At 38.1% G+C, this 22,762-nt stretch overlaps 3 protein-coding genes across 7 annotated transcripts in view; 1 reads left to right on the top strand and 2 right to left on the bottom strand.

The window, feature by feature from the left end:
• Positions 1–1,717, bottom strand: part of cep112 (centrosomal protein 112) — a 74,691-nt gene extending 72,974 nt beyond the window's left edge. Inside the window, exons 1-4 of one of the 4 annotated variants that reach the window (XM_020933659.2) lie at positions 1,578–1,717; positions 1,275–1,391; positions 977–1,167; positions 773–909 (exon numbers count right to left, since the gene is read on the bottom strand). In XM_020933659.2, the coding sequence (XP_020789318.2) occupies positions 773–909; positions 977–1,167; positions 1,275–1,374 (428 nt within the window). In that variant the 5' untranslated portion in view covers positions 1,375–1,391; positions 1,578–1,717. Of the gene's footprint in view, positions 1–772; positions 910–976; positions 1,168–1,274 lie in introns of all 4 variants that reach the window. The other 3 variants (XM_055152781.1, XM_055152780.1, XM_055152782.1) reach the window with 3 other exon arrangements.
• Positions 1,718–2,569: 852 nt separating this feature from the next.
• prkcab (protein kinase C, alpha, b) overlaps positions 2,570–22,762 on the top strand; it is a 96,392-nt gene continuing 76,199 nt past the window's right edge. For both annotated transcript variants that reach the window (XM_055152594.1, XM_020932324.2), the window contains exons 1-2: positions 2,570–2,736; positions 2,851–2,882. In XM_055152594.1, the coding sequence (XP_055008569.1) occupies positions 2,570–2,736; positions 2,851–2,882 (199 nt within the window). The remainder of the gene's footprint in view (positions 2,737–2,850; positions 2,883–22,762) is intronic.
• Positions 3,032–4,611, bottom strand: LOC129408609 (basic salivary proline-rich protein 4-like). Its single transcript, XM_055152595.1, has 3 exons — positions 4,514–4,611; positions 3,971–4,026; positions 3,032–3,907 (listed from the first exon to the last, which is right to left on the bottom strand). The coding sequence occupies exons 1-3, from the start codon at positions 4,534–4,536 to the stop codon at positions 3,048–3,050; spliced, it is 939 nt and encodes a 312-aa protein (XP_055008570.1). The 5' UTR covers positions 4,537–4,611; the 3' UTR covers positions 3,032–3,047.

Raw genomic sequence — 22,762 nt, 5'->3', positions numbered from 1 at the left:
TCTTGGCATTTGCATAGTCGGAGGATAATGTCAATCATGCACAAGAGAAAAAGGGTCATTCTGTGTTCTCTTTAAGTTACATTGGAAAACTGCCTAAGTATATTTATAAGTTATAGAAGATTAAAAGTGTCCCCCTTTCTTATATCCCTCTCTGAAATATGTCTTTTTAGAAGTCAGATTGGACAGCTCAGGCATGTGATGCAAGGCACTAGCAACATTCTTTCACATTCACAGTAAATATATAATGGCCAATCTGCATAGGTCTGCTTTTAATGTTTTCATTTTGATTTAACAAAACATTGGAAGTGCTCTCCTCTGTATCTGTACAGTTATTAGCAGACAGAAAGGACCTTTTATGTTTTTTGTTTTTTTTTACAAAACCTTTTACCAACAACTAAACAATGTAAAATTAGAATATTCTTATCTCTTCAGAGTGAGCAACAAGTCAAATTTTACTTTAGCAACATAGGGCATCATTATAAAATTACAGAATGCCTCGGTTTCAAATATTCTAATCATTTATCACTCGTGGAAGTACCATACATTTTTAGACAATGGTTGTGGTCAGTTGTTGTTTCACATTACAAAACTGCATTTCTTTCTTATATTTAAACATATTATATTTGTTTTTCTTTATTATTTTGTTCATAAAGTAAGACTCTATTAGCCCAAGCACAATAATATAAAAAGATCTGTCAACACAGTTCTCCAGCATAGTTTTAAATGGCCAAGAGCTGTCAAACTACAAAAGAAACGAAAAAGTAAACATTACCTGTGCTGTGGTGTCCGAGTGCTGTTTTCCAGGTGTGTATTCCAGCTGTCATCATCAAAAGCCCCCAGCTCTCCAGTCACCCAGTCAGGAAGATTTGTGTGGTTTTTAATACTCACTGGCTCATCAAAGTAAATGGACTAAACAAACATCTGTGTCAACATCTGTAGGTAAAATTTATACTTTATATTGGTTAGTGGTCGTTACCATGTAGGTAGGCAGCGTTTTGAGAGTTCCAGGTTCAGGTTTATGGGTAAAGGGCCGATCCAGGGCCCCCCTTTTGAGCATCTGAAGCAACAAACGCGCATAAACATTTCGGTTTTTCCGACCCAGCAAACCAGAACCACACGCGCCTGGGTCACACAGCTTTTTGATCCAAATGGCACAATACTGACGCCCTGTGGCAAAAGGGAGAAGCAAAAGAAAACGGATCAAACGTTTTTTCCATCTCACATTCACGTTATCAAGGATAACGGTATACAACCAGTACTTTGAGGAGTGTTACCTTTCTTATCTGGATGTTTCAACACATACGGCTTCATGTCCAGTAAACAGTGGTCAAACTCTGTGTCCAGCCGCTCCCATGAATCCTCGTGATTGCTCATTGTTACTTAAACGCTAGCTAGCTTGAGCACAGGAGAAATGAAGACAAACTTGCTGAGGAAGGCACATAATTACCATGATAACAACATTAAAGTAGTTACTATTGCGAGGAAAGCAAAGCTAACGGAGATGCTAGCGCAACAGGTTTACAATAGTAAGTGGATGTATTTATAAAATATAGCAGAGGGTAAATAGGTACACGTACTTCCTTCATTAGCCCGTAAATGAAATAATGTTAAGAAGATACATTCAATGCGTTACCATAAAACATATATCCCAAACAGTGATTTCGCCGCTAAAAAGTGTTCAAAAGAAAGTCATGGAGTACGCACTACGCCATATCCGTTTCCGTGGAGACGCAGCGTCCACCGTTGCCATAGTGATTACACCAGACTGCAGTTTTGCCCTCTGATTCAAAATCCATTCTCCTCTAATATACATGCATATACCTCCATAGATATAAAATAACTCCATATATATGATACATTTTTACACAAGATCCATGCGTTACACACACTGATGAACCTTTTGAATTAAATATCACAGATACGGATGAGGCTTGAACTTAGTCAAAATGTCCCTGTCTAGACATTTGTAATTCATGATGTGTAGTGGTATAACCATCTTTAACCATTGTACTTTTTATTAAAACAATTAACTTTTTTTTTTTTTTTAAATATTGATTTCAATACTTGTAATACATGTCATTGGCCATAGAGAGGAGCCCTGCACCTGCTTTTCTATTGCAAAGTTTTCTCTAGCTCATGAGAGGCCGCGAGGTTGCATTCAGGAACATATTGTTGCAGCAATTTCCCCAAATTGTGTAGCAGTTTGTCATACTGATTAATTATTGACTGATTTAAAGTTTAATAGATAAACAAAAGCACTGTAATGCGATCTTTTATAAGTTTACGCCCTAGGAAGGTCTACACTCTTGGACTCCTAATAAATCTAAAACGGCTCGGACAGATGGCGCTTAAGGATGCAGTATAAATGCAGTATGAACACTAGAGTTTGCACAGCACCCAAAGTGACGTCACGGTGAGTGAAAAAGAAGCGCTCACTCGAGGTCCAGGCAAAAGAGGAGGTGGTGCGCGGTTGGTCCGTCAGCAGCGCTATCAACACGAGCATCATCTACCACTACAGCAGAGGACACCTCGCAACAGCCAGGATATCACCCATTTGTGTACTTTTATTATGGCCGACCATCTTTTGCATTACAATGACTCTGCTAGTGTTGGAAACAGGTTCGCGCGTAAAGGTGCTTTGCGGCAGAAAAATGTCCATGAAGTGAAAAACCACAAATTTACAGCAAGATTTTTTAAACAGCCGACGTTCTGCAGCCACTGTACAGATTTCATATGGTAAGTAAGAACCAGATCGGAATTTGTTTCAGTTTTAGTCTTAAAGTATTTAGCAAGCTTTAAAAATGTGACAGACTTTGCTTCCCGCCTGACGCGTGTGGTCTCTTTTTGCAGGGGATTTGGAAAACAAGGATTTCAGTGTCAAGGTATGAAAGTTTACATTCACTGAAAATCTTTAAATTTTCTGTTTGTAAAAATAACTTGCAACACAAGTTTCTGAAATAACAATTTATTCAATATGCTTTTTTTTTTTTAAAAAAAGTAACAGTTTACAGAAGTGACACAAGGGCACAACTTGGCATCATACTTTGTTAAACATCTGGATCGTAGGACATTTTAGAGGCCATATAACGGTTTGACACGTAACCATTTCTTGCCTGGATAACATATCTTGGAACGGGGTTTCTTGGTTTTGTGTGAGGATTTGGTTGAATGCTGAGCTCTGCGTCGCTTTTAGGCACATGCATCAGGTTCTTGTAGTCCACTGGGCCATAGTTTGTGTAGAACCATGGACGTGACCCTGCAGGGATGTTGGCCGTCTGGGTGTTTGTTGAATAGCCTGGAGGGGATCCCTGTTGCACATTATTCACAGGTCTATTATAAGCACCTCCATAATTGTGAACTTTTTCAGAGGGGTTTACGTTGTAAAATTGTGGTCTTCTGTTGTTCACACCATAAAAAGGATTTGAGCCCACTGGTGACAAACTGTACCAAGCATTTGAAGGTGGCTGTGAGGCGCCCTGTGGGACTTGGCTGTTGTAAGGGTGTGGTGCGGACGGAGGGACAGGCCACAACACTCTACCCCCCTCTTCCTCCTCCTCCTCCCCCCCTTGAGACTGTTGACTAGGCTTCATAGGAAAAGTGATGGGTTTATCACCACTCTGGGAATTTTGATCTGGTACAACTCTATAGAAGAACCTGTGCACATTTCGGGGATATGTGGCCGGTTTATCATTCGTGTTAGATCCCTGTGGAGACTGGTTCTCAGAATTGTCTGGTTTATGAGGTGGCTCATCATTAACAGGTTGAATGGGACTGCCATCATCAAACGCCAAGTCCCGTCCACGCGAAGCGTCAGATGTGATCACGTCACTGTGGTGCTTGTCCTCACCATGATGCTTGTCCTCATCATGAAGATTAATTTTGTCAGGTAGAAATCTGTATACAGACTCTGTAGAAAGAGTAATAGTCAGTTGACAAATCAAGAAAGGGAAACATAAAACTGGGTACTGACTGGGAGCTACTCGTCCTATACTGCCAGGTAACAGCAATACACTGAGCAAGACAACCCTGAAAAACAAGGAGATGAGGACAAAGACAAAATTACTCCATCTTAATTAAGATTATCAGCAGAAGTTATCCATGTTTGACAACTTCAAGCTACATGTTAGAGAAAACTAAAAGACATTCTGCATTCATAATTTGAATTTAGTGCACAATTAGAAAAGTAATGTTTGTAAATTTGTGCTTAAAGTTCAATTCTATTCAGCTACTTCTAGCAAATGGAACAGACTGAAATCTGGAGGTCTAACAAATCAAAATTAAGTTTAATAAAATACATCTACAACAATCATAAGCCTAAAAAAGGTATTTTTTCACTTTACATGTCAGCAAGGACACATTCTGGCATCAATTGCCTGCTCAGCATTTCTTGGTAAACAGGACATTTTAGAAGCCAAATAAAGCTTAATTAAAATATATCTGCAAAAACCATACACCTGAAGAGGTCTTGTTTTAACATGTGAGGAATAGTTATATTCAATATTCAAAGCCTTACCACAAAAAGAATCCAGGAGCCATGTCTGGTGTATCTGAGTAGCAGGAGTCCTCTGAGTCCTCTGAGCTTCCCTCTGTCTCTCTGCTCTTTTACATGGACCTGTGTCATTAGCTGCAGCTGAGGCCATCAGGGGCCAAAGTACTTGCAGGTGTGGCTCTGCACCAGCTGCACCATCGTGTCAAACTTAGGGTGACCAGACATCCCTATTTACTGGGGACAGTCCCAGTTTTGAGCCCTGTGTCCCATGTCTCAGCAGATTTATCCAAAATTAGTGATTTGTCCCAGTTTTATACAAGAAATGTCCCAGGTGTCCCTATTTTTGAATAATCTGATCCCTGCCAACAATAAAGAGAGGCATTAATTGTCATTTGTTTAGGTAAAATACAGAAAAGCTGCTGAAAAATGACAAAGGCACAAAGAAAATGTGACTAGACAGACTCACATTAGTGCCAAGAGCATAACAATTTTCCTTAATTACACAATTTTATTATTACCAAGCAACCCAAACCAGGAATGTCCCAGTTTTTTATTTTTAAAATGTGGTCACCCTTGTCACACTGTCCCTTAAACCTATCCATGTTCTCTGTTTTGTATTTTAGAGAAGGCATGAAACCCATACCAGCTCTGCACCATCATGTCAAACTGTCCATTAAATTTATCCATACTCTCTGTTTTGTATTTTGGGAGAGGCATGAAATCCACACCATCTCAGCCAGTCCTTATGTGGACATCTGATACAGTGGCAGTGAAAGGGGAGCCAGCACGTCAGAAAGGATAAAGGCATTTGTTCTTCAGACAGACAGGGATAAAGCGACAGGTTAGCAGTTTTGATGAGTTGTAAATACAATTTGTTTTTCTTTGTAATGTACTGCATAGGTATATATACAGCACACAAATGGCTGCAGTGAACATGAGATAAAAATAAATATATATTTTCATATTCATATGTACCATTGATGTATTAGGGATGTCAAAAAAAATCAATACCCAGATATTCACTGATACAACTAGTAACCATAAACTTTTCTTATTTGAAGCAACCATACTGAAAGAAACAGAAAAATAAAACCAAATTCGGCTATTCATGAATAGTTTAAAAATTGTCTTGAGTATTGCTGGAGTAGATGCCACAAATATTTACTGTAGAAAATTACATCAATGTCAATCTAACACCCTAAAGCTGAAAATTTCCTAAAAAATGGTTTGGGACAGTGTCATGTTTCCTTTGGAGTTTAAGTTTGTTTACATTAGCAACTACAGTAGAACTCTATTATTTTTATGATTGTAATGAGATCAAAGTCTTTATTAATTATCAAGATCTGTTGCAAAATTGTAAGTATTGTGACAACACTAGCACCTACGGAAAAAAGTATTCTTCCTGTTGACTGAAATAATTGGCAGTATTTAGATTTATTGAACAAAAATGACCTAACTAACTAACCCACTAACTAACCCCTGGGCAGTACTGAAACACCACATGACCTACAAGTCATTAAACGTATGGGTGAAATAAGATCTTTGTGTCCGTTCCAGGCTGAAGTGCATGTGGAACGTAAATAGGAAATGTCCCATACTGAGTGTACTTTGTCTCTTGTTTTAAGCAGACTTGTGGGTTTCAGAGGAAGGTGTCACACTGCAGGCTTATGTTTCAAAGGGATGCTTCACAGTGAGAGGCCAACAGCTTTAATTAACTCTGCACCACACAATGTTATACACCTTATCTCCCAAATGCGCAACCACTGGCACTTTTCAATTGTGAGTAGTTGTACACCTAATGTGTATGCAAAAGTGTAACAGTAACGCTTGCATAACTGATGACATAAATGATCATTTGATGGCTGTAAATGAGTTATTAGAAGTAATGTATTGCTATTTTGAGATATTTTGATTACTCCCTGGATAATGTCTAATAAATGCAGAATGGCTTTAGATAATTGAAATATATGCATTTTAGCTTTATGATACTCATAATTTTGTGTTGTGTAAACATGTTCCTTTTAGTTTCTAATATTAAAAATGAAAAGGTTATATTCTTTACTTACAACAAAGGAAATCCTGTAATACTAGGTGATGTCGAGTGAAAACACTATATTTGTTATATTGTCGTCATACAGTTTCCTAATATATTTTTGTCACCACTGACATCAGGTACTTAAATAACAAAACTGAAAGGCTCCCTAGGCTTCCCTTTGCTGAAAGCTGCTATACGTTTTCAATTTCTTGTGTAATTTCTCAACCTCCACAGCACAACAGCGAGCAGCTAAAAGTAGTGCCTCGCTCCCGGAAATGTCTTTATTACAGAAGTGGCTGTGTGGGAGGAGAAGGGAGCCTGTACATTTCCAAGGTGACAAGTCCATAAAGAAAACAGTTCTCCCTTGGTCATTATGTAGGATGTAGGTATGGTATGTCCCCAGGACGCAAGCCACCACAGAATGGATCAAACATGAAAGGCCAAGCTCAAGTTGAATATTTTATGAAGAATATTAATTCTAAAACTGGCCACTTAGTACCATTTTTCAATTTTCAGATTCTGTCTTTGAAGAACATGGGTAGTTAGCGTTCCCATTCTGAAGTTGTTATACCATTTAATCTACGCAGAATACAAATGATCATTGTCAAGTGAAATATCATTGTATAGTATAGTCTAGAGACCAGACATTCTACGATTAAAAGGTGCCCTGTGTAGCTTTTATAGTAATGGGTCCCGCATCTGCTTGTCTGTACAAAGATGTTATTCTTTTTCCTAGAATGTTCCTCAATATGGCATTAAACAGTAAACATCCCTAGGTTATTTCTAGGTTATTGTCACCTGATTCATCAGCCAGTTTCACTTCGTGGAAACTGTCTGACCTCGCAGCATTAGAATTCATTCGCTCGACGGTAGGCGGGTACTTTTTTATTTAACCAGTTGCGGCTATTTGGTTGTGATGTATGTAATGTTCCCAAATCCCGTAGGAAGAAGGGCAATTATGTCTTTCCCCTTGATAAAATTCACCAAACATTCTCTTTGTTCCGGCTTTAAATCCTCGATCTCGAGAATCGTTGCCAACACAGAATGTATGGATCTTCACTGATTGGCTGGTGCCCAGACTCGCACTTCCGGGGTTCTTGCAAACCGTCTAGTGTATTCCGATTCCTGACCTAGTCACTGGAGAGAAATGAAATTGAACGGAGGCACTAGGTGACGCCAGCCTGGCTAAGATTATTGCAATAATAGTTCTTTTTTATTCGCAAATTTAGCAGGATAAATTAAGCAAAATTATTTATTCCTTTCCTCTTGATTGCTTATGGACTTGGGAACACATTCAAAGCTGCGTCGTGTTCTGGAAATTACAGGAGCAAGAACACTCCCAGAAGTAATTGTGACAAAAATCAATGCGCATGAAACCACCACATTTTGGAGTTAAATTTAAACAGATCTCACATAATCCATTTCTGTTAGTGCTTTGTCAGGGCATCTCATTGAAACTTGGTGTAAAATGAAGGTGTGATTTCAGCATCCATGCCCCCCTCCTCCTCCCCCTCTGCTCCAAGTCCCTCTGCCTTTGAAGCCCAACGTCTGTGTAGATGACAGTGCCATCTGGAGATCTGGAAACCACGGCCTGGTAGTAGCACGCCTCGTCTGGACACCGAAAGTGCCTCGAGGGAGGATATATAGAGAGAGAGACGATAAAGAGTTTGGAAATACGATGATGCAAAGGTGAGGACAGGTCCACGCCAGAGAAGAGGGCAGCAGTGACAGTGACGGTGAAGTCAACAGCTCTCAGCAATTTTGTGTTCAGACGTTTGAGCTTAAACTGCAGCAGAGGCAAAAGTGTAGCTCTTCAAACAGATAAGACTGAGGGTTCTTATGTGGACAGAGTGTGCAAGTCAAGCTGTAAAATGAAGTTGATCCACCACTTACAACTGTGACAGTAATGTGCCTGAGGTTGTTGGTTCAAACCTCAAGCTAATATACAGACTCTGTCATCTTGTTTTGTTTGGTAAATTAAATGCTATTGTGACCAAATTACTATTTTTGCTGACATTATCTTACTTTTAAACCCCACTAAGACTCATAGTTACATGTATTATTTTCCCGCACCAAATACGTCCTTGCTGGCTAAATGAAGACAGTCGAACGTACATGAGATGTGTTGATGAGTGAAGCATATTCTAATAATGCTAAATGCTGTTGTTTGTATTTGCTCTTTACTTGATGTTGTCTATGTGTTTATATATATGTTTATTATCTTTATGTTTATTTTTAATGCTGCAATATTATGATTTCCTATAATCAGAGAGGGAAAGTAACTAATTGTTTTACTTGTACTTAGGGCTGGGTGTCATTGAGAAGATACATACCTTTATACATAGGCCACGATATAAGGATCTCGATATATTTCCATTCGATTCGATACGATACGGTTCAATAAAAAATCAAGGCTGTGATACTAAAAGTCTAAAAGTCAAAGTTCATATGAAAAACGCTAATATTATTGCTCAAAACAGTGAAAAAAATGAGTTTCCTTCCTCTAAACAAACAACAAAACTGTAGCGCTGTAACAAAATCATTTTGTAAAATATACCTTGGCGATATATTGATACAGCAGCCCATGATATCTTCACATTAAATTATACGATATATTGATATTTTGATATTTTTGCACACCCCTTCTTTTAATACTGTAATTGTAATTTTTAGAGTAGAATTTTAAACATTTTGTAGTTAATTGAGTATAATAATAATAATTCTACCATGTAATTGTAATTTGTTTAATTTAAAATCATAGGAATTAGTAAGCACAATTTAAGTCCCCCAAAACCCCAAAGCACAGTGGTCTCACTACTGTGACGATCTCTGTGCTTTTCTATATCTACAAACACGCATAATGGCACTGCATTGCTGATTGGCCAGAGCTCAGAAAATATGCAGATTGCAGTTTAATTTTTCACTTAAGTTAAAGGAGTTATCCAAAATGCTACAAAAAAAAAAAGTATGAAGTACTTTGTACCTTTCCTTTCATAATTGAGTACATATTTAACCATGCAACTGTAGTTTTACTTGAGTACAAACTTTCATTCCCCTATGACTGACTGGGTGTAGGTTGTTGCACCATTCTTGGGGACATTTGCTGCCCCCTGTGGGCACCATCATGTGTGTGTCATTTCTCGTGATGAGAGTTGACACATGCCTCCCAACCAGACCATCCAGTGCCCTAATAACCAACAGTGTAGGTGTAGAGCTGCTTCCTCCGCATGGAACAGACCAATCATTAGCCAATCAGAGAGCCACGGCCATGCGGGGGTGAAGCTACATGAGAGCTAAAGGGGACCCCGAAACAATAAATACTTTAAACAAGACGCAGCTTTGCTTTTCCTGGAGGGTCCTTGCCTCTTTGCATGAGAAGATGATCATTTGCAGCTACTATTAGCCATCTCTTTATAATAGTTACTTAACATGTTTTTTTCATGTGGGTGGATTTCTGCTGTACTGCCAAATTTATTACACATCAAAAATGTATTAAGCAACACAAAATGTCAGAGTTTTAATTTTATCTTAAGATGACAGTTATTATTTTTATTGTGACAAATAAATATATAGTTCTAAGTCTGTACTTCTAGGTCTTTACTTTTTCTTTCTGTACTCTGTTGCTACAAAGCAGGACATTTCCATATTGTTTTCATGGATACGGCTCTTGAGTTCAGAGTCCATGTATGTTTTAATATCCTTGGGCACTTTTGTGCCTCTGATGCTCTGCATCAAATGAGATACATGTTCTACTTGAAAAATTATCCAGAATATGCTGACTAGCTATGTTAATCAAATTACAATATTACTACAATATTACAGATACTGGATTTTTAAAAATAATTTCCTCTATTGTATGGGCCAAAGGAACTATCCTTTACCTAGGGTTTGAATATATGAAACATTTAATAAACAAGACAGACTTTGAGAATGCTTAAGTGCTTTTTTTTTTTTTTGTATAATTCCTGATCACTAGCTACTGTCATGTCATGCCAGACATCCCACAATGCTGTGCCAAGGTTACTATGGTACCAGCACTTGGCCCTTACTCGTTACCAAAGCTGTACCCCAGGCAAACATTTCCCTGTAAAACTGCCCAAAACTCTGAATCCTTGTGTTTTTTATTGGCTCTTTAAATGATAATTCCACAGACTTTTGGCATCATCTTCTAAGCTTTCCAAAAAAAAATCTATTAAATTTGCCCAACTCTGTAGTTTTGGGCTCCAGTTTCTAAATACAGCTTTTTAGGAAAAGTTGCTTTTATTTGAATGACTTTTAATATTAATCTTTTCCATACAGCAGTGACCACCGCGAGTGCAATATTTTGATTTTAACAGACTGTCTCAGCAGATCATGTCACAATGTTTTGCTTGCATAACACAATGTCATCTGGTGACATTAAAATGGGGTTCTTTTTCGGAGGCTTGGCGGTATTACTCAGCTCAGAGTGGGTAGCTAATTGTGAGGCAGCCCTGCGTGTTTGCTAAGACACAATGCAATGTAATAATATGGCACATCATTTCAGTTTTTTTCTAAGCAGGGCAAAAGAGCAGTGACAAAGGGCTTGGAGAGAGACAAGAACATGGGCTGGCTGGAAGGATGTTGTTTCTATGAAGATTTAATGTGCCTCTTATTTGTTCTGTGTTTGTGTTTGCTTGTGTTTGTGTGTGTGTAAACAGTAATAGAGAGTGGCAGCAAAAGCAGTCCAAAAATGGCATCAAAAGAGTTCTCATAACGCATCTATTAGACTAATGACCTCTTGCCTGATAGAATAATATTTAGAGGAAACTTTCACTTTTCACTTGCCTTGAAAGATAACAATTATACACCAAAAAACAGGAACAGTACATGAGATAAAATTATTTGAATCCAGAAATGATGACTCTATGTATTTTATTTGTTTTAACATAGAAGTATCTGTGTGAAAAATGCTGCTAAATTAAAAACAGAAAATGCTTAATTTGGCTCATAGTAATAACTCTAAATCTCACTGGGAGCTGGTTATGTTATTGTCTCTAGTGAGCCTTTAAATCTCCTTTTATTGTAATTTTTGCTTTATAGTTCCCTCTAGTTTTAATTTAGTGTCCTGGTGCTGCTACAAGAATGCATTTTGGCACAGCATTTAAAGCAAGGCTAGGTTCAGGTTAGCCTTTAGGGAAATTTGTCCTCTGCATTTGACCCATCCTTAAATGCTGCCAGGACAACAGACGCTTGATCCTCTCGGCCATCACATTTCTGAACAACAGGCCCCTCGGAGTGTACTGTTATGTCTCTTGTAATGTGACTTGTAGAGCTGTTTGTTTGCATATATGTCAAATGAGCTCTGTGTTTGTGAAAAAGAATCTCCCCTTGGGGACAATAAAGTCTAAAGTCTCTGTCCAGGGACCCAAGTCCTAAATATGTTGAACTAGGCTTGGTCAGGAATATTTCCGCTGGAGGATCAACCTGAGTGCCCAGAGCAACACCCACCCAGAAAAGTGGAGAAACAGAGGCCCCGACAACCCTGAACTTTACTGTGAGGTGAGAGTGCTATTGCGTCTCTATCTTGCATTAAACATGGTGGATTTTTTTTTTCACTACCACAGTCTACTGTATATGGAACAAACTGCCCAGTCTCTTCTGATGTTTTTCTTGGTGGAGTGTAGCTTTCACTCTCCTCTGCAAACTCTCCCGGGGTTTAGGGCAGCAGACCATTGAACCTTCATTCATAATATATAATAGTTGCTTGTGATTTATATAAAGAAGTGAATGAATAAAACGCCCATACTAGTGCCAGACTTTTTTTTTTAACCTGCCATCCATCGCCATGACAACCTATTAGTGTCACTTAGTTGGTGTTGTGCAGTCAAGGTGAATGCTGTGTAAATGAAGTGAGCGTGTCTATTGAGGATGCACAGAGAGGGGGGTGGGGGCGGTCTGAGGGGGGTCTGTGGGGGGCGGGTGTGGTGGGAGTGTGCACCTCTGCGCCTCTACTCCAGCTGTGCTTAATGAATTCTAGACTGATTACGCGGCTATTTTTGGGAACGGTTTAAGACAGATCAGACTCAAGGATTTGGAGATGAGACGAGACAAATACCAGTGAAGACGTATGAGGTCAGAGTAGACTGAAAAAAGTCAAAGTTTTTGTCATTTTGTGAATATATAACCCTGATTGATTAAAAAAAGTGTGCTTTCGACGTTAACTTTCAATATTTAAACTGCTTTGCTAAACTATTTAAGATTTAAGTTTTTTGTTTTTTTTTTCCTTTTAATTCAGTGTCTGGAGAGTTTGAGAAAATAAGCTTTGAAAACTAGGCCAAGAATACATATCACATGCACTTCTCACAGGATGCACAAGCGTCTTGATTAAACTCAGAATATTTGGAGCCAAGATCTTTCCACCATCTCACATTTATGATGTGCGCACCAATTAAAAACAAACTAAATAAAAACTAAATTGTGCCTTTGCTCACGCCTTGTGGCCAGACAGCACTTTATAGAGTTGTTAAGTGTGATGTCACTTCTGGGTCCAAGGCAGGCGGCATTGTGTTAAGAGACAATGTACAATCAAACTAACAAAATAAAATCAACAAATTAAAAATGTGTCTGATACCACCTGCTCACAACTAACATTCTTCCTTAGCAATCACCACATGATGCACATTACTATTAGAGTTTCACAAGAACAGAGTGAACAAACAAAATTACAAATTAAACATGGACCTTACATTCATAAAGATCAAATCATGATCTCATCTACGTGACAGTATGCTTTTGGTGACGTTATCGTTCAGTGCTTCTCTGCTCAAACATTTCCCCACACATTCTTGCAGTTTGTGCTGGCGCAATTGTCAAAACGGCTGTATTTATTTTAAAAGAAAAATCTTGTTATACTGATAGTTCTGACCTCTACAGCAACATGAAATTCATGAGATTCCTGCCTTAGTTTATCAGTTCATTTCAGTCTTCTCTCAATTTTAATGCTCCTGGAGCTGTTTGCAGTGTGCACTCTGAACAGAATCCTACTTTTAAAAACATATTACAAATCTAATCAACCACAGTGATTTATGAGCTCTAGAAGCAGCAAATTACTTTAGTTGCTGCTTAATTTAATATATACAAATACCAACAATTGTAAATTACTTGAAATTATGATTTCCAATCACCCAAATCACACAACTTTCACTGCAACCTTTATGAAAACACTGGTTTTGAGGACACATTTTTCTAACTTGAAATGCCCTTTCTGACCAGTGGAAATTGCAATATAATCTAATCTGTTCTCATGCACTGGTATACACACAGCAAAACAGCTTCAGCAGGTGCAGTACCATCTGGCTTGAGTTTTGTAAAGAACACTTCACAGATGAAAAAGAAAGATAAAATGTAACTAAAACACATAATGAGGTGAGAGAAAGCTGCTCCGATGGACACTTGGGACAGTCGTCATCTTTAATACTGTCTTCCTTTTTTTTCAATTTTTTGCACAAGGACAAACACGCAGAGAGACAGGTTTGGGGTTACAGAGCTGCAAGTTTTGTGAAGCGTGTCTTGCCTCTTCCTGTTCCTCCTGTGGTGTTCGGAGGGTCACCCAGTAAAAGACCACTGTGCTACCCTTAGTCATCCTAACACCTCAGTCCCATTTATAGCACCCATCTGTCCACATATTTACCAGCACAAACACTTCTCGTTTCTGTGTAAACAAATTAAAATATGCTAATGCACTCACTAAAGCAAGGTTACAAAACACTAGGCTGTGCTATTTTAGCCACTGTGCTGTTTTGCTATCATTTGAAAGTAATTACATAAAGCAAATAGACTAATTGTACAAGTGACAAGGTCTGCTGTACAATATCTACTACATATATACTATATACACATATTTATATATTGTATATATACTACTATAAAAAGTGATGATTGAAGTTGCAATTTTTATGTTGAATAGAGTCTCAGTTGACTGTAGGGTTATCAAAAGTATCAATACCCAGATACTAATCAATACAAAATATATATTGAATCGAGATATTAAATTGAACAACTATTGAAACTGAAAGAAAAAAAGTTACAATACAGTTACATAAAACAAAACTGGTTCAGAGTTTCCCATACATTCTGCTGAGACTATGATAGCACAGGTAATCTTTCTTTGAAAAGATGTATTTGTTGGAGTAAAAATATGAAGTAGTAGTAGTTTGATTAAGGGGGGCCTCCATAGTCTCCGCTATCATTGTGAAACACTCTAATCTAAAAAACGCATGGTGATATTAAAGAGAGTACTGTTATTTTCTGTTGGAAATAACATTGCATTGTCTGTGTTGGGATGTTTTCTCTCTCACTGTGGTATCAAACTTTTTCCTTAGTATTTAAATCGAGCTTGAAATTTTAGTAACGTGACAAAGTTTGCAGTAATTTATATAGCGCTTTCTTGTACACTATTATTTTTTCGCTACCCACTCTATTGGGTAGATAGGTGGTCGGATCTTGAATCAAACAGCTAATTTCGACACTTCTGTGGATATGACGCCTGATGCTGAAGTGACAATACACTTGAGATAAACAGTTTCCTTATTAAAGATGTAAGAGACAAGCGTTAACACCTGCTCTCGCTTACATTCTCTAATTGCTGTACGTGATATGAGACGACAGCTTCTGACAGCCTGCTTCAGTCTGAGGAGATCTGCTCACTCTACAGCACTTTATAGTCTACAACCAGGGCTTCTCTACTGAATGCATAATACATATCACATACACAGATCCCATGCACTTTTAGCCTTTCCTATTTGCATGTTCTTCTGCATAGTCCCAGTGCAGTTGTATGTAGAGGGTTCCCAGCACAGAGGGAACACTGGGACTGTCACTGTTGTGGGTCTAATTGAAGGTGTCATGGCCGCCTCCTCGACATTCCCACACAGCCTCTTTACGCTGCTCTGGGAGAATATAGCATCAGGAACTGCAGGGGGGCGAGTTTTTTTCTTAGAAGTCGCAAGTCATAGTTTTGTCTGTTGTAAGCACAGACTGTATAATGAAGTGGAGTAAAAGAGTGTGACGTCGCCCGTAGCGTTCGGGTCGAGTCAAATGAGCTCACCGAGGCGAGTCGTTATGGAGCAAATTTGGAGCTGAGTTTAATATTAGGAATAGGAATTTATTTACGGAATAGGAATTTATTTACGGACAAAATAGCAAAATGAAAACACCAGGATCATGTAAAGTGAGTTAATACGAACATTTTAAGACCAAAATAAGATGCCTGAGAGCAGCAGTTATGGAGAGAGGGGCGACACTTTTTCAATACAAAATGAATTTGGGGTGAGTCAGTGGAGCCGGAAATGCTCACTTCCTATTTGGAACGCGGTGGCTAGCAGGTTAGCTGTGTCCCTTTATACAGTCTCTGGTTGTAAGACATTGGAACGTAGCCAGGCTGGCGCCACCTAGTGCCTCTGCTCAGTTTCATTTCTCTCCAGCGACTAGGTTAGGAATTGGAATACACAAGATGGTTTGCAAAACCCCGGAAGTGCGAATTCGGGCAACAGCCAATCAGCGGAGACATACATTCTGTGTTGGCAACAATTCCTGAGATGGAGGATTTAAAGTCAGAACAAAGAAAATGTTTGGTAAATTTTATCATGGGGAAAAATGTTATTGGCCTTCTTCTTACGGGATTTTGGAAAAGTTTAATACATCAGTTAGCCCTGTTAACGGCGCATTACATACATCATGACTAAATAACAGCGATTATTGGTTAAATGAAAAAAAGTACCTGCCTACCATTGAGCGAACGAATCCTAATGCTGCGAGGTCAGACGGTTTCTAAGATATGAAACTGGCTGATGGATCAGGCTAATTGGAATGCCCTTTTGTCTGTAAATATGATTCTTGGCATCAGAGATCCAAAGTGTTTTTCTCCATGAAGGAGGGAGTTAAGTCATCTCAAGTTAACTATTGCAGTGTTTTTCTCAGTAAGTACAACACTACATTATTTTATTTTTGTTACAGGATTATTATTATTTTGACATTTTTGCAGGTACAGGAACTTGTTAATTACTGCTTCTTGGTTCATTCATTTTCTTCTACTTAACTTATGTGTCAAAACTTTGGATTAAGTTAATTAAAACTAAAATATATACACATTCTTAATTTAGGCCAGCACTACTGAATGCGTAAATGAATCACTCCAGCACATAAGCTGTTACTGTTAGCTGCATTTGACTGTAAGAAAGATGTGCGTGGGTGTATTTCTGTTTTCTCACAAACTGTTTGCCTGCAAGTGTGCCCTAGTTGCATAGACTAAAGAGTAACAGTATAAGCAAAAATAATAACTATAATAATGACTTTATAGTATTGGCTTCATCTCATTAATCTTCAAAATATAATTTATTTTAACCTCATACATTTATCTTGCAAACAGTTGACATTTTAGTGGTAGGTGTTTTGTTATTCAGAGTTCAGGAGAATTTCTTATGCTATTTTCAAGCAGATATATGCACAGGTCAGAGCTGAAACAAAACTACTGGTTCTTGATATTTGCTATGGAAACAGAACCTGTATATGATTGGTGAGCTTAGCAGTGTGGCATCTGTGTGTTAATGCAATTGTGGAAAGCATGCAGCTTATGATTATATGATGGATCTGACAGGTGACACAACGCAAAGGATCATGGTATATGTAGAAACACATACCATCTTAGTTTCAAACAGAACTTATTTAACACACAAATACATGCCTGTTTAATATAAAGAGACTACGACGATATTGATGTTTTTTTGCTATATAATGAGCAGCATGTGTAATGAACTCTTCACAGGGGCTGGGGTATACCGGCACAGACAGGCAGAGGTGGGCGTAATAGTATGACACAGTGAGGTTAATCGTCTACACATCCAGTGGGTCACCTAAATCAGCCGACTGGAGACAGCACAAGGAGGAGGAGAACACAAGGAGCACCAGCGTTTCTAAAATAGGCCTATTGTTTTCCTCTGTGTTCCATATCCATACTTCATCTCGGATTTATAAATTGTCCAAAATTGACTTAGCTATCTCTGGTATTTTTTGGGTTTAATAACTGATACTGTTTTTAGCTACTAAGTCTGGACAGTTACAAATTAAAGGTGCACTATGGGGAGTGCGTTCATGGTGAGTGCTTTCTTGGCAAACACTCTCTGTCCGTGGATAAATGATTGCTTTGTCTACTCTTAAATGCCCACACTGTGCATTTATTCAAGTTTTTTTTTTAAGTGCTAAAAATATCTTGAAAAACACTCATTCTTCTGAGGGCAGGGTTGCCTCTTCAGACTTGACCTGCAACTTGGCGTGGTGACATTGTCTGCTTATAGATAGATTTAATGCCATACAGTAAAACATTTCGCAAAGCAATAACAGACTGAACAGAGAAAACACATAGTAGTGGGCATTTTATCTTAGTTATTTTTAATTGTGATTACTATTATTTCTCAAAATAACAGCAAAAACTGTGTTTATTGTTCACTTTTTATACTACATCATAATTATCATCACCCTTTGTGTTTTTTATGTTTTCCTTTTATAGCTCTAAGGCATAATTTTTCCCTTTATGACGATCTCTGTAAATTATAAAGTACTCTCTAAAAGACTGCATAAAACATTTACAAGCCAATGCTAAATGTGGGTGCCCATATATTAACCGTCCAATTATTTATTCAGGCAACATGACATGATAAAAGTGGTACATGACCTCCCCAGTCTCTCTATAGTTTCAGATGAGTGTAAGCCTGGTGCACATCTCAGTAACATATGGGCCTGTCTGCAGTAAAAGGTCATGAGTTATTTAGTGGGATTCAATAACCAGCCCAGGTAGAGGCTTCTGTCAGCTGCAGTTTTTCTTATTATTGGTGAACCATTTTCAAAGGTCTCAAATTAAATGTCCTATATTTTGCAAAATTGACATTAGAATCTTGTATACCTGATCAAAAACATACCTGGAGTTGTGTTTTGTTTCATTCACACATGTTTGAGTAATCCTGCATTATTATCTGTCTACATCTCCACAGCTCAAACAGCAGTTTTCACGTTATCAGTGACGTTTTACCTTTAGTACAGTAGAGATTGGCAGGATTTGTGTGTTAAACATGTGTGAATGAAACAAAACACAACTCCAGGTATGATTTTGATGAGGAAACATCATAACATAGTTCAGAAAATAGCATAATATGGGCCCTTTTAGGCAACATCATCCTTGTTGTAACTGTGACTGTTCTGGTGAATGGTCTAACATTTGCTTTTCTCCACGGAGATGTTGTTGCTGTATAAGGTCCACTTTAGTTTTGAGTGAAAGTAGCTGGATTTGTAACAGTGTGACTACCTGCCCCGAGCTGAAATGTGGTTTAGACTTACATAAAAGATTTAGTATTGTGAAAATATAGAGCTGAGTGGGATGTTTTGGGTAGCATTTGAAACAGTCTTGCAGAAAACTCATTGGCACATTGTCTAAGCAGTGTGCTCTGGGTCACATGCAGCCGTCTGGATTAACTAGGCCAATTATCCATGTACCAAGATGTCCAGTGATGAGAAGGGCTGCACTCATCCTCAGACGAGAGCTATTAATCAGACAGACAAAAGGAGCTGAAAGCACAGAAATCACAATGCCCAGGTTTGTGGGCAAAGGCTCTTGACCTCAATACAGCGTGACTGGCTTTTTTCTAGCTGCTCCACTGTTGGAAAAAATACACTTTGGAAAGGCATAAATCATTTTGTCTGGATGCATCTTGGATTGCTAACATTGTTATCTGCATGTCTCCTTGAATGTTGTATGGAATCTGAGAGGCGTTGCCATCTCTGTGGGGGTTTGCCTCAGAAGTTGGCATGTACAGTATTATAAAGAAATTTAAAGCACCCATATTATGCTATTATCTGAACTATGTTATAATGTTTTCTCATCAAAAACATAGCTGGAGTTGTGTTTTGTTTCATTCACACATGTTTAACACAAAAAAACTGCATATTTAGGCTGAGTTTTTCTCTCAGAAAACACTGTTCTGACTTGTGATGTCATGTGCTAATACAGGAAGTACTCCACTGTTTTCAACACTCCGTACACCTTCATTAAGATCATTTCGATCATTTCAACCCCCTAGAATTGTTAAACTCTACTGAACTAAAGGTCAGAGGGGCTATTAACTTGAACACAACCGCTTCATGTCATCACAAGGTGGAACAGAGCATTTTGAGATTTTAAATGAAGACAGTCTAATAATGCAGCATTTCTCAAATGTGCGAATGAAACGAAACACAACTCCAGGTCTGTTTTTGAGGATACATTCTATACTATACTATACTATACTACGAAACGACACGACACGACACTACTAAACAAAGATTTTTCGGAGGCACACTCCAAACGAAGGGATATGAGCAATTTCCCAGAATGCCTTGCGAATCACTGACAACATAGCCGCTACCACAACCACAGATCCCAAAGAATCCACAGATGTAGACAGCATGTTGGCTTTCTGGCAAAAGCTTGTTGCGTCTGCTTACGTAAAAGCCAGCAGAGACTACTGATGGCGTATGTGATTGTTGAAGGGGTGTCCCAATTCGTAGGGGTTTGCTTTCAACAACTACCCCTTGTTGCAGTTTCTAGGGCAAGGGCTGGGGGAAGAGGTAGGGGTAGAAATTTGAAATGAAATTGGCCCATAATACTTGCAAATTTTCAGTATGAAGTGTATTGCCTATATCAAAAAGATACAAAAGGATCTGAAATAAGATTTAACAGAAACTTGCCATGTAACTTTCCAGCAGAAAGACGTTTACAGGAATATTGTAGCACATTTCATTTCTGATGAATGCCAAACCATTATGGTTAGTAAGAATGTCCTAAAAAAGAAAAAAAAAAGAAAAAAAGGAAATATTCATATTTATCTATGGCTTAAGAGCTATCCTGAAATCCTTTTAGTTTACATTTACTGCAATACATTGGTGTATTATAAAACTGTATAAATGCCTCTCATTATATTTAATGATTGGTTCAGTACGCTTTATATATTTATATGTGATACATTACTGCCTTGGACTGAAGATCTAATGGTTTCAATTCAAGCCATCAAGTTAATACAAACTGAATGATCATTGAATTTCAAGCATTGTATGTAGCTTTTAGTCACAGATCATCCAATCTGTGAATTCTTTACCATAAAATACACAGTGATATTTAGTAATCTGGTCAACACTTCTTGCAGAAAGGAACAAAGCCAAACTATATATCCGTATATGTAACAAAAGCCCCTATTCAAAACAAGATCTGTGGGTTCTCTGTACTTTCATTCAATTCCGAGTGTGCTTTATGCTTTTTATTCTTTGCTTTTTTCTATATACCAATGTCTCATCCGATTTGCCTCACAACGTATCCACCCACAACATTAGAGACACTCTTACCTTTACTATTATTTTGTATAGCCAAGCAGATTTTCTTTCTAATTAAGTAAAATTTATCATTTATTCCCACGGCATTTTGAAATTCAATAGGAATATTCATTGTAAAAATTCTAAAATAGCATAGCTCAAGTTGTGCTAGACTGCAAAAAGAACGATGAGTCAGGTTGCTGTTGAAACTCCCTGTGATTTGTGTGTCTCAGCTCCGGAGACATGTCAGGTACATCGCATATATCAAAGCTAAACTACAGTGTCATTCTGTTAGCCACAAAATCGTATACACTGTCTGACAGCCAGCTATTTCGGTGCAGGATGAATTTGATGGATTTACAGACTTCACAAGTGGAGAGCCATTTGTTCTTAGAATCTTTGCTCCATATTTGTAGGTGTATCTAAAGATGACAATGGTTCAGTAGCCAGGCTGGCGCTATCTAGTGCCTCCGCTCAGTTTCATTTCTCTTCATCGACCAGGTCAGGAATCGGAATACACTAGACGGTTTGCAGAAACGTCTGGGCACCAGCCAATCAGCGAAGTTGCCCTTTTAGTGGGTAATAATCAGTAAGCTGTAAGGGTGATGAAAGACAATTAAGTAATATTTGGTAAGAAATGATAGATTAAGACTTTGTTGCTAAGGGTTAAACATTTACATAGTTGAACATTTACATCTTAATTTTCTTCTTCTTTTTTTTAATTCTTATTCTTATTTTCCACCCAAATACTTCAAAAAGCTATGGTTACAACTGAAACTTTGTATAGACAAGATCTCGTGCCACAAGATTTTGTGAGATAAAATTGCCGCAAGACTGTGCACACATGAGGAAATAATCTTGTGGGACTTTTTGGATATTTGGATTGGACAAAAACAAAGTTAAGACCTGGTAAGTTACATCTCTTGGGGAGCTGTGGTTCCAAAAAGTAGGTCTACTACTACAAACGAAAATATTAAGTTAAAAAATGTTAGGGCAGAATTGCAAACAGGACCAAACAATTATTTTATTATAAACTGTTCCAAAGTCTCGCCTTGTTTCGTTTTCGTGAATTTAATCTTGTGTCTTGCCTCCCTATAGCTTGTAGATAATCAATAGTTCAGAGCCGTACTATCTTTTGAACATACAGTGATGCTACAAGAAAGGAGTATAAACACTAAAGTCAGTCTGAAAGAAGAGTTCGATATCTGAAGCTGTCAGAACTGTTCGTTTAAGGTTTTTTATTGATATATCTCCTCTGCTTTTTGGCTTTTTTTCTCAGATAGAAACCTTTTTATGAATTCGTACCAAAAGCAACTTTTAACAAGGAGCAAAGTTTCTTCAGCAGATCAAAGCTGGATGTCGACACAAAGCACAGCAGCCTTTTAAAGTTGCACGAGCAGTAGTGTGGATTACATATGAGACTGACTGCAAGTCTACTGCTAATCATTATATGTGGTATCGTGCAGATTAACATGGGAAAGTGATGGGGAGCGGGGAGCCTCTGTAGCATGCGTTTGTAATGTAAAGCTTTAGTGCATAAGAGCATAATACTGTATGTGCTGCCACGTTGTATTAGTTGCATATCACTTAAGCTGTAGTTTGAAGCCATATGTTTGACTGCCGTGGGTCAAGAATGGTCACTAAAGCAGAACAGAGCTGGTCTGATCTACCCTAACGCAGTTATGTATATTCAGCATAGTCCATGTGCTGTAAAAAAGTAAGCCTGTCATAGTAAGTACTACACTGACTTAATGTTCATTATATGAAACCCAGAGCAATATATTTTGGGGCTCAATATTTGTTGTGTGCATATTTTTGTGTGGAGGTTTCTGCTATTTATTATTTAATATGGTAAGATTTGAGCTGTAGAGGGATGAAAAAGTAAC

Source organism: Boleophthalmus pectinirostris, unplaced genomic scaffold, assembly GCF_026225935.1.
Source record: "Boleophthalmus pectinirostris isolate CB_2022bp ecotype Guang Dong unplaced genomic scaffold, ASM2622593v1 HiC_scaffold_17, whole genome shotgun sequence".
Classification (NCBI taxonomy): Eukaryota; Metazoa; Chordata; class Actinopteri; order Gobiiformes; family Gobiidae; genus Boleophthalmus; species Boleophthalmus pectinirostris.
The sequence above is the reverse complement of the archived record's forward strand: the minus strand, read 5'-3'. Positions and strand labels throughout refer to the sequence as shown.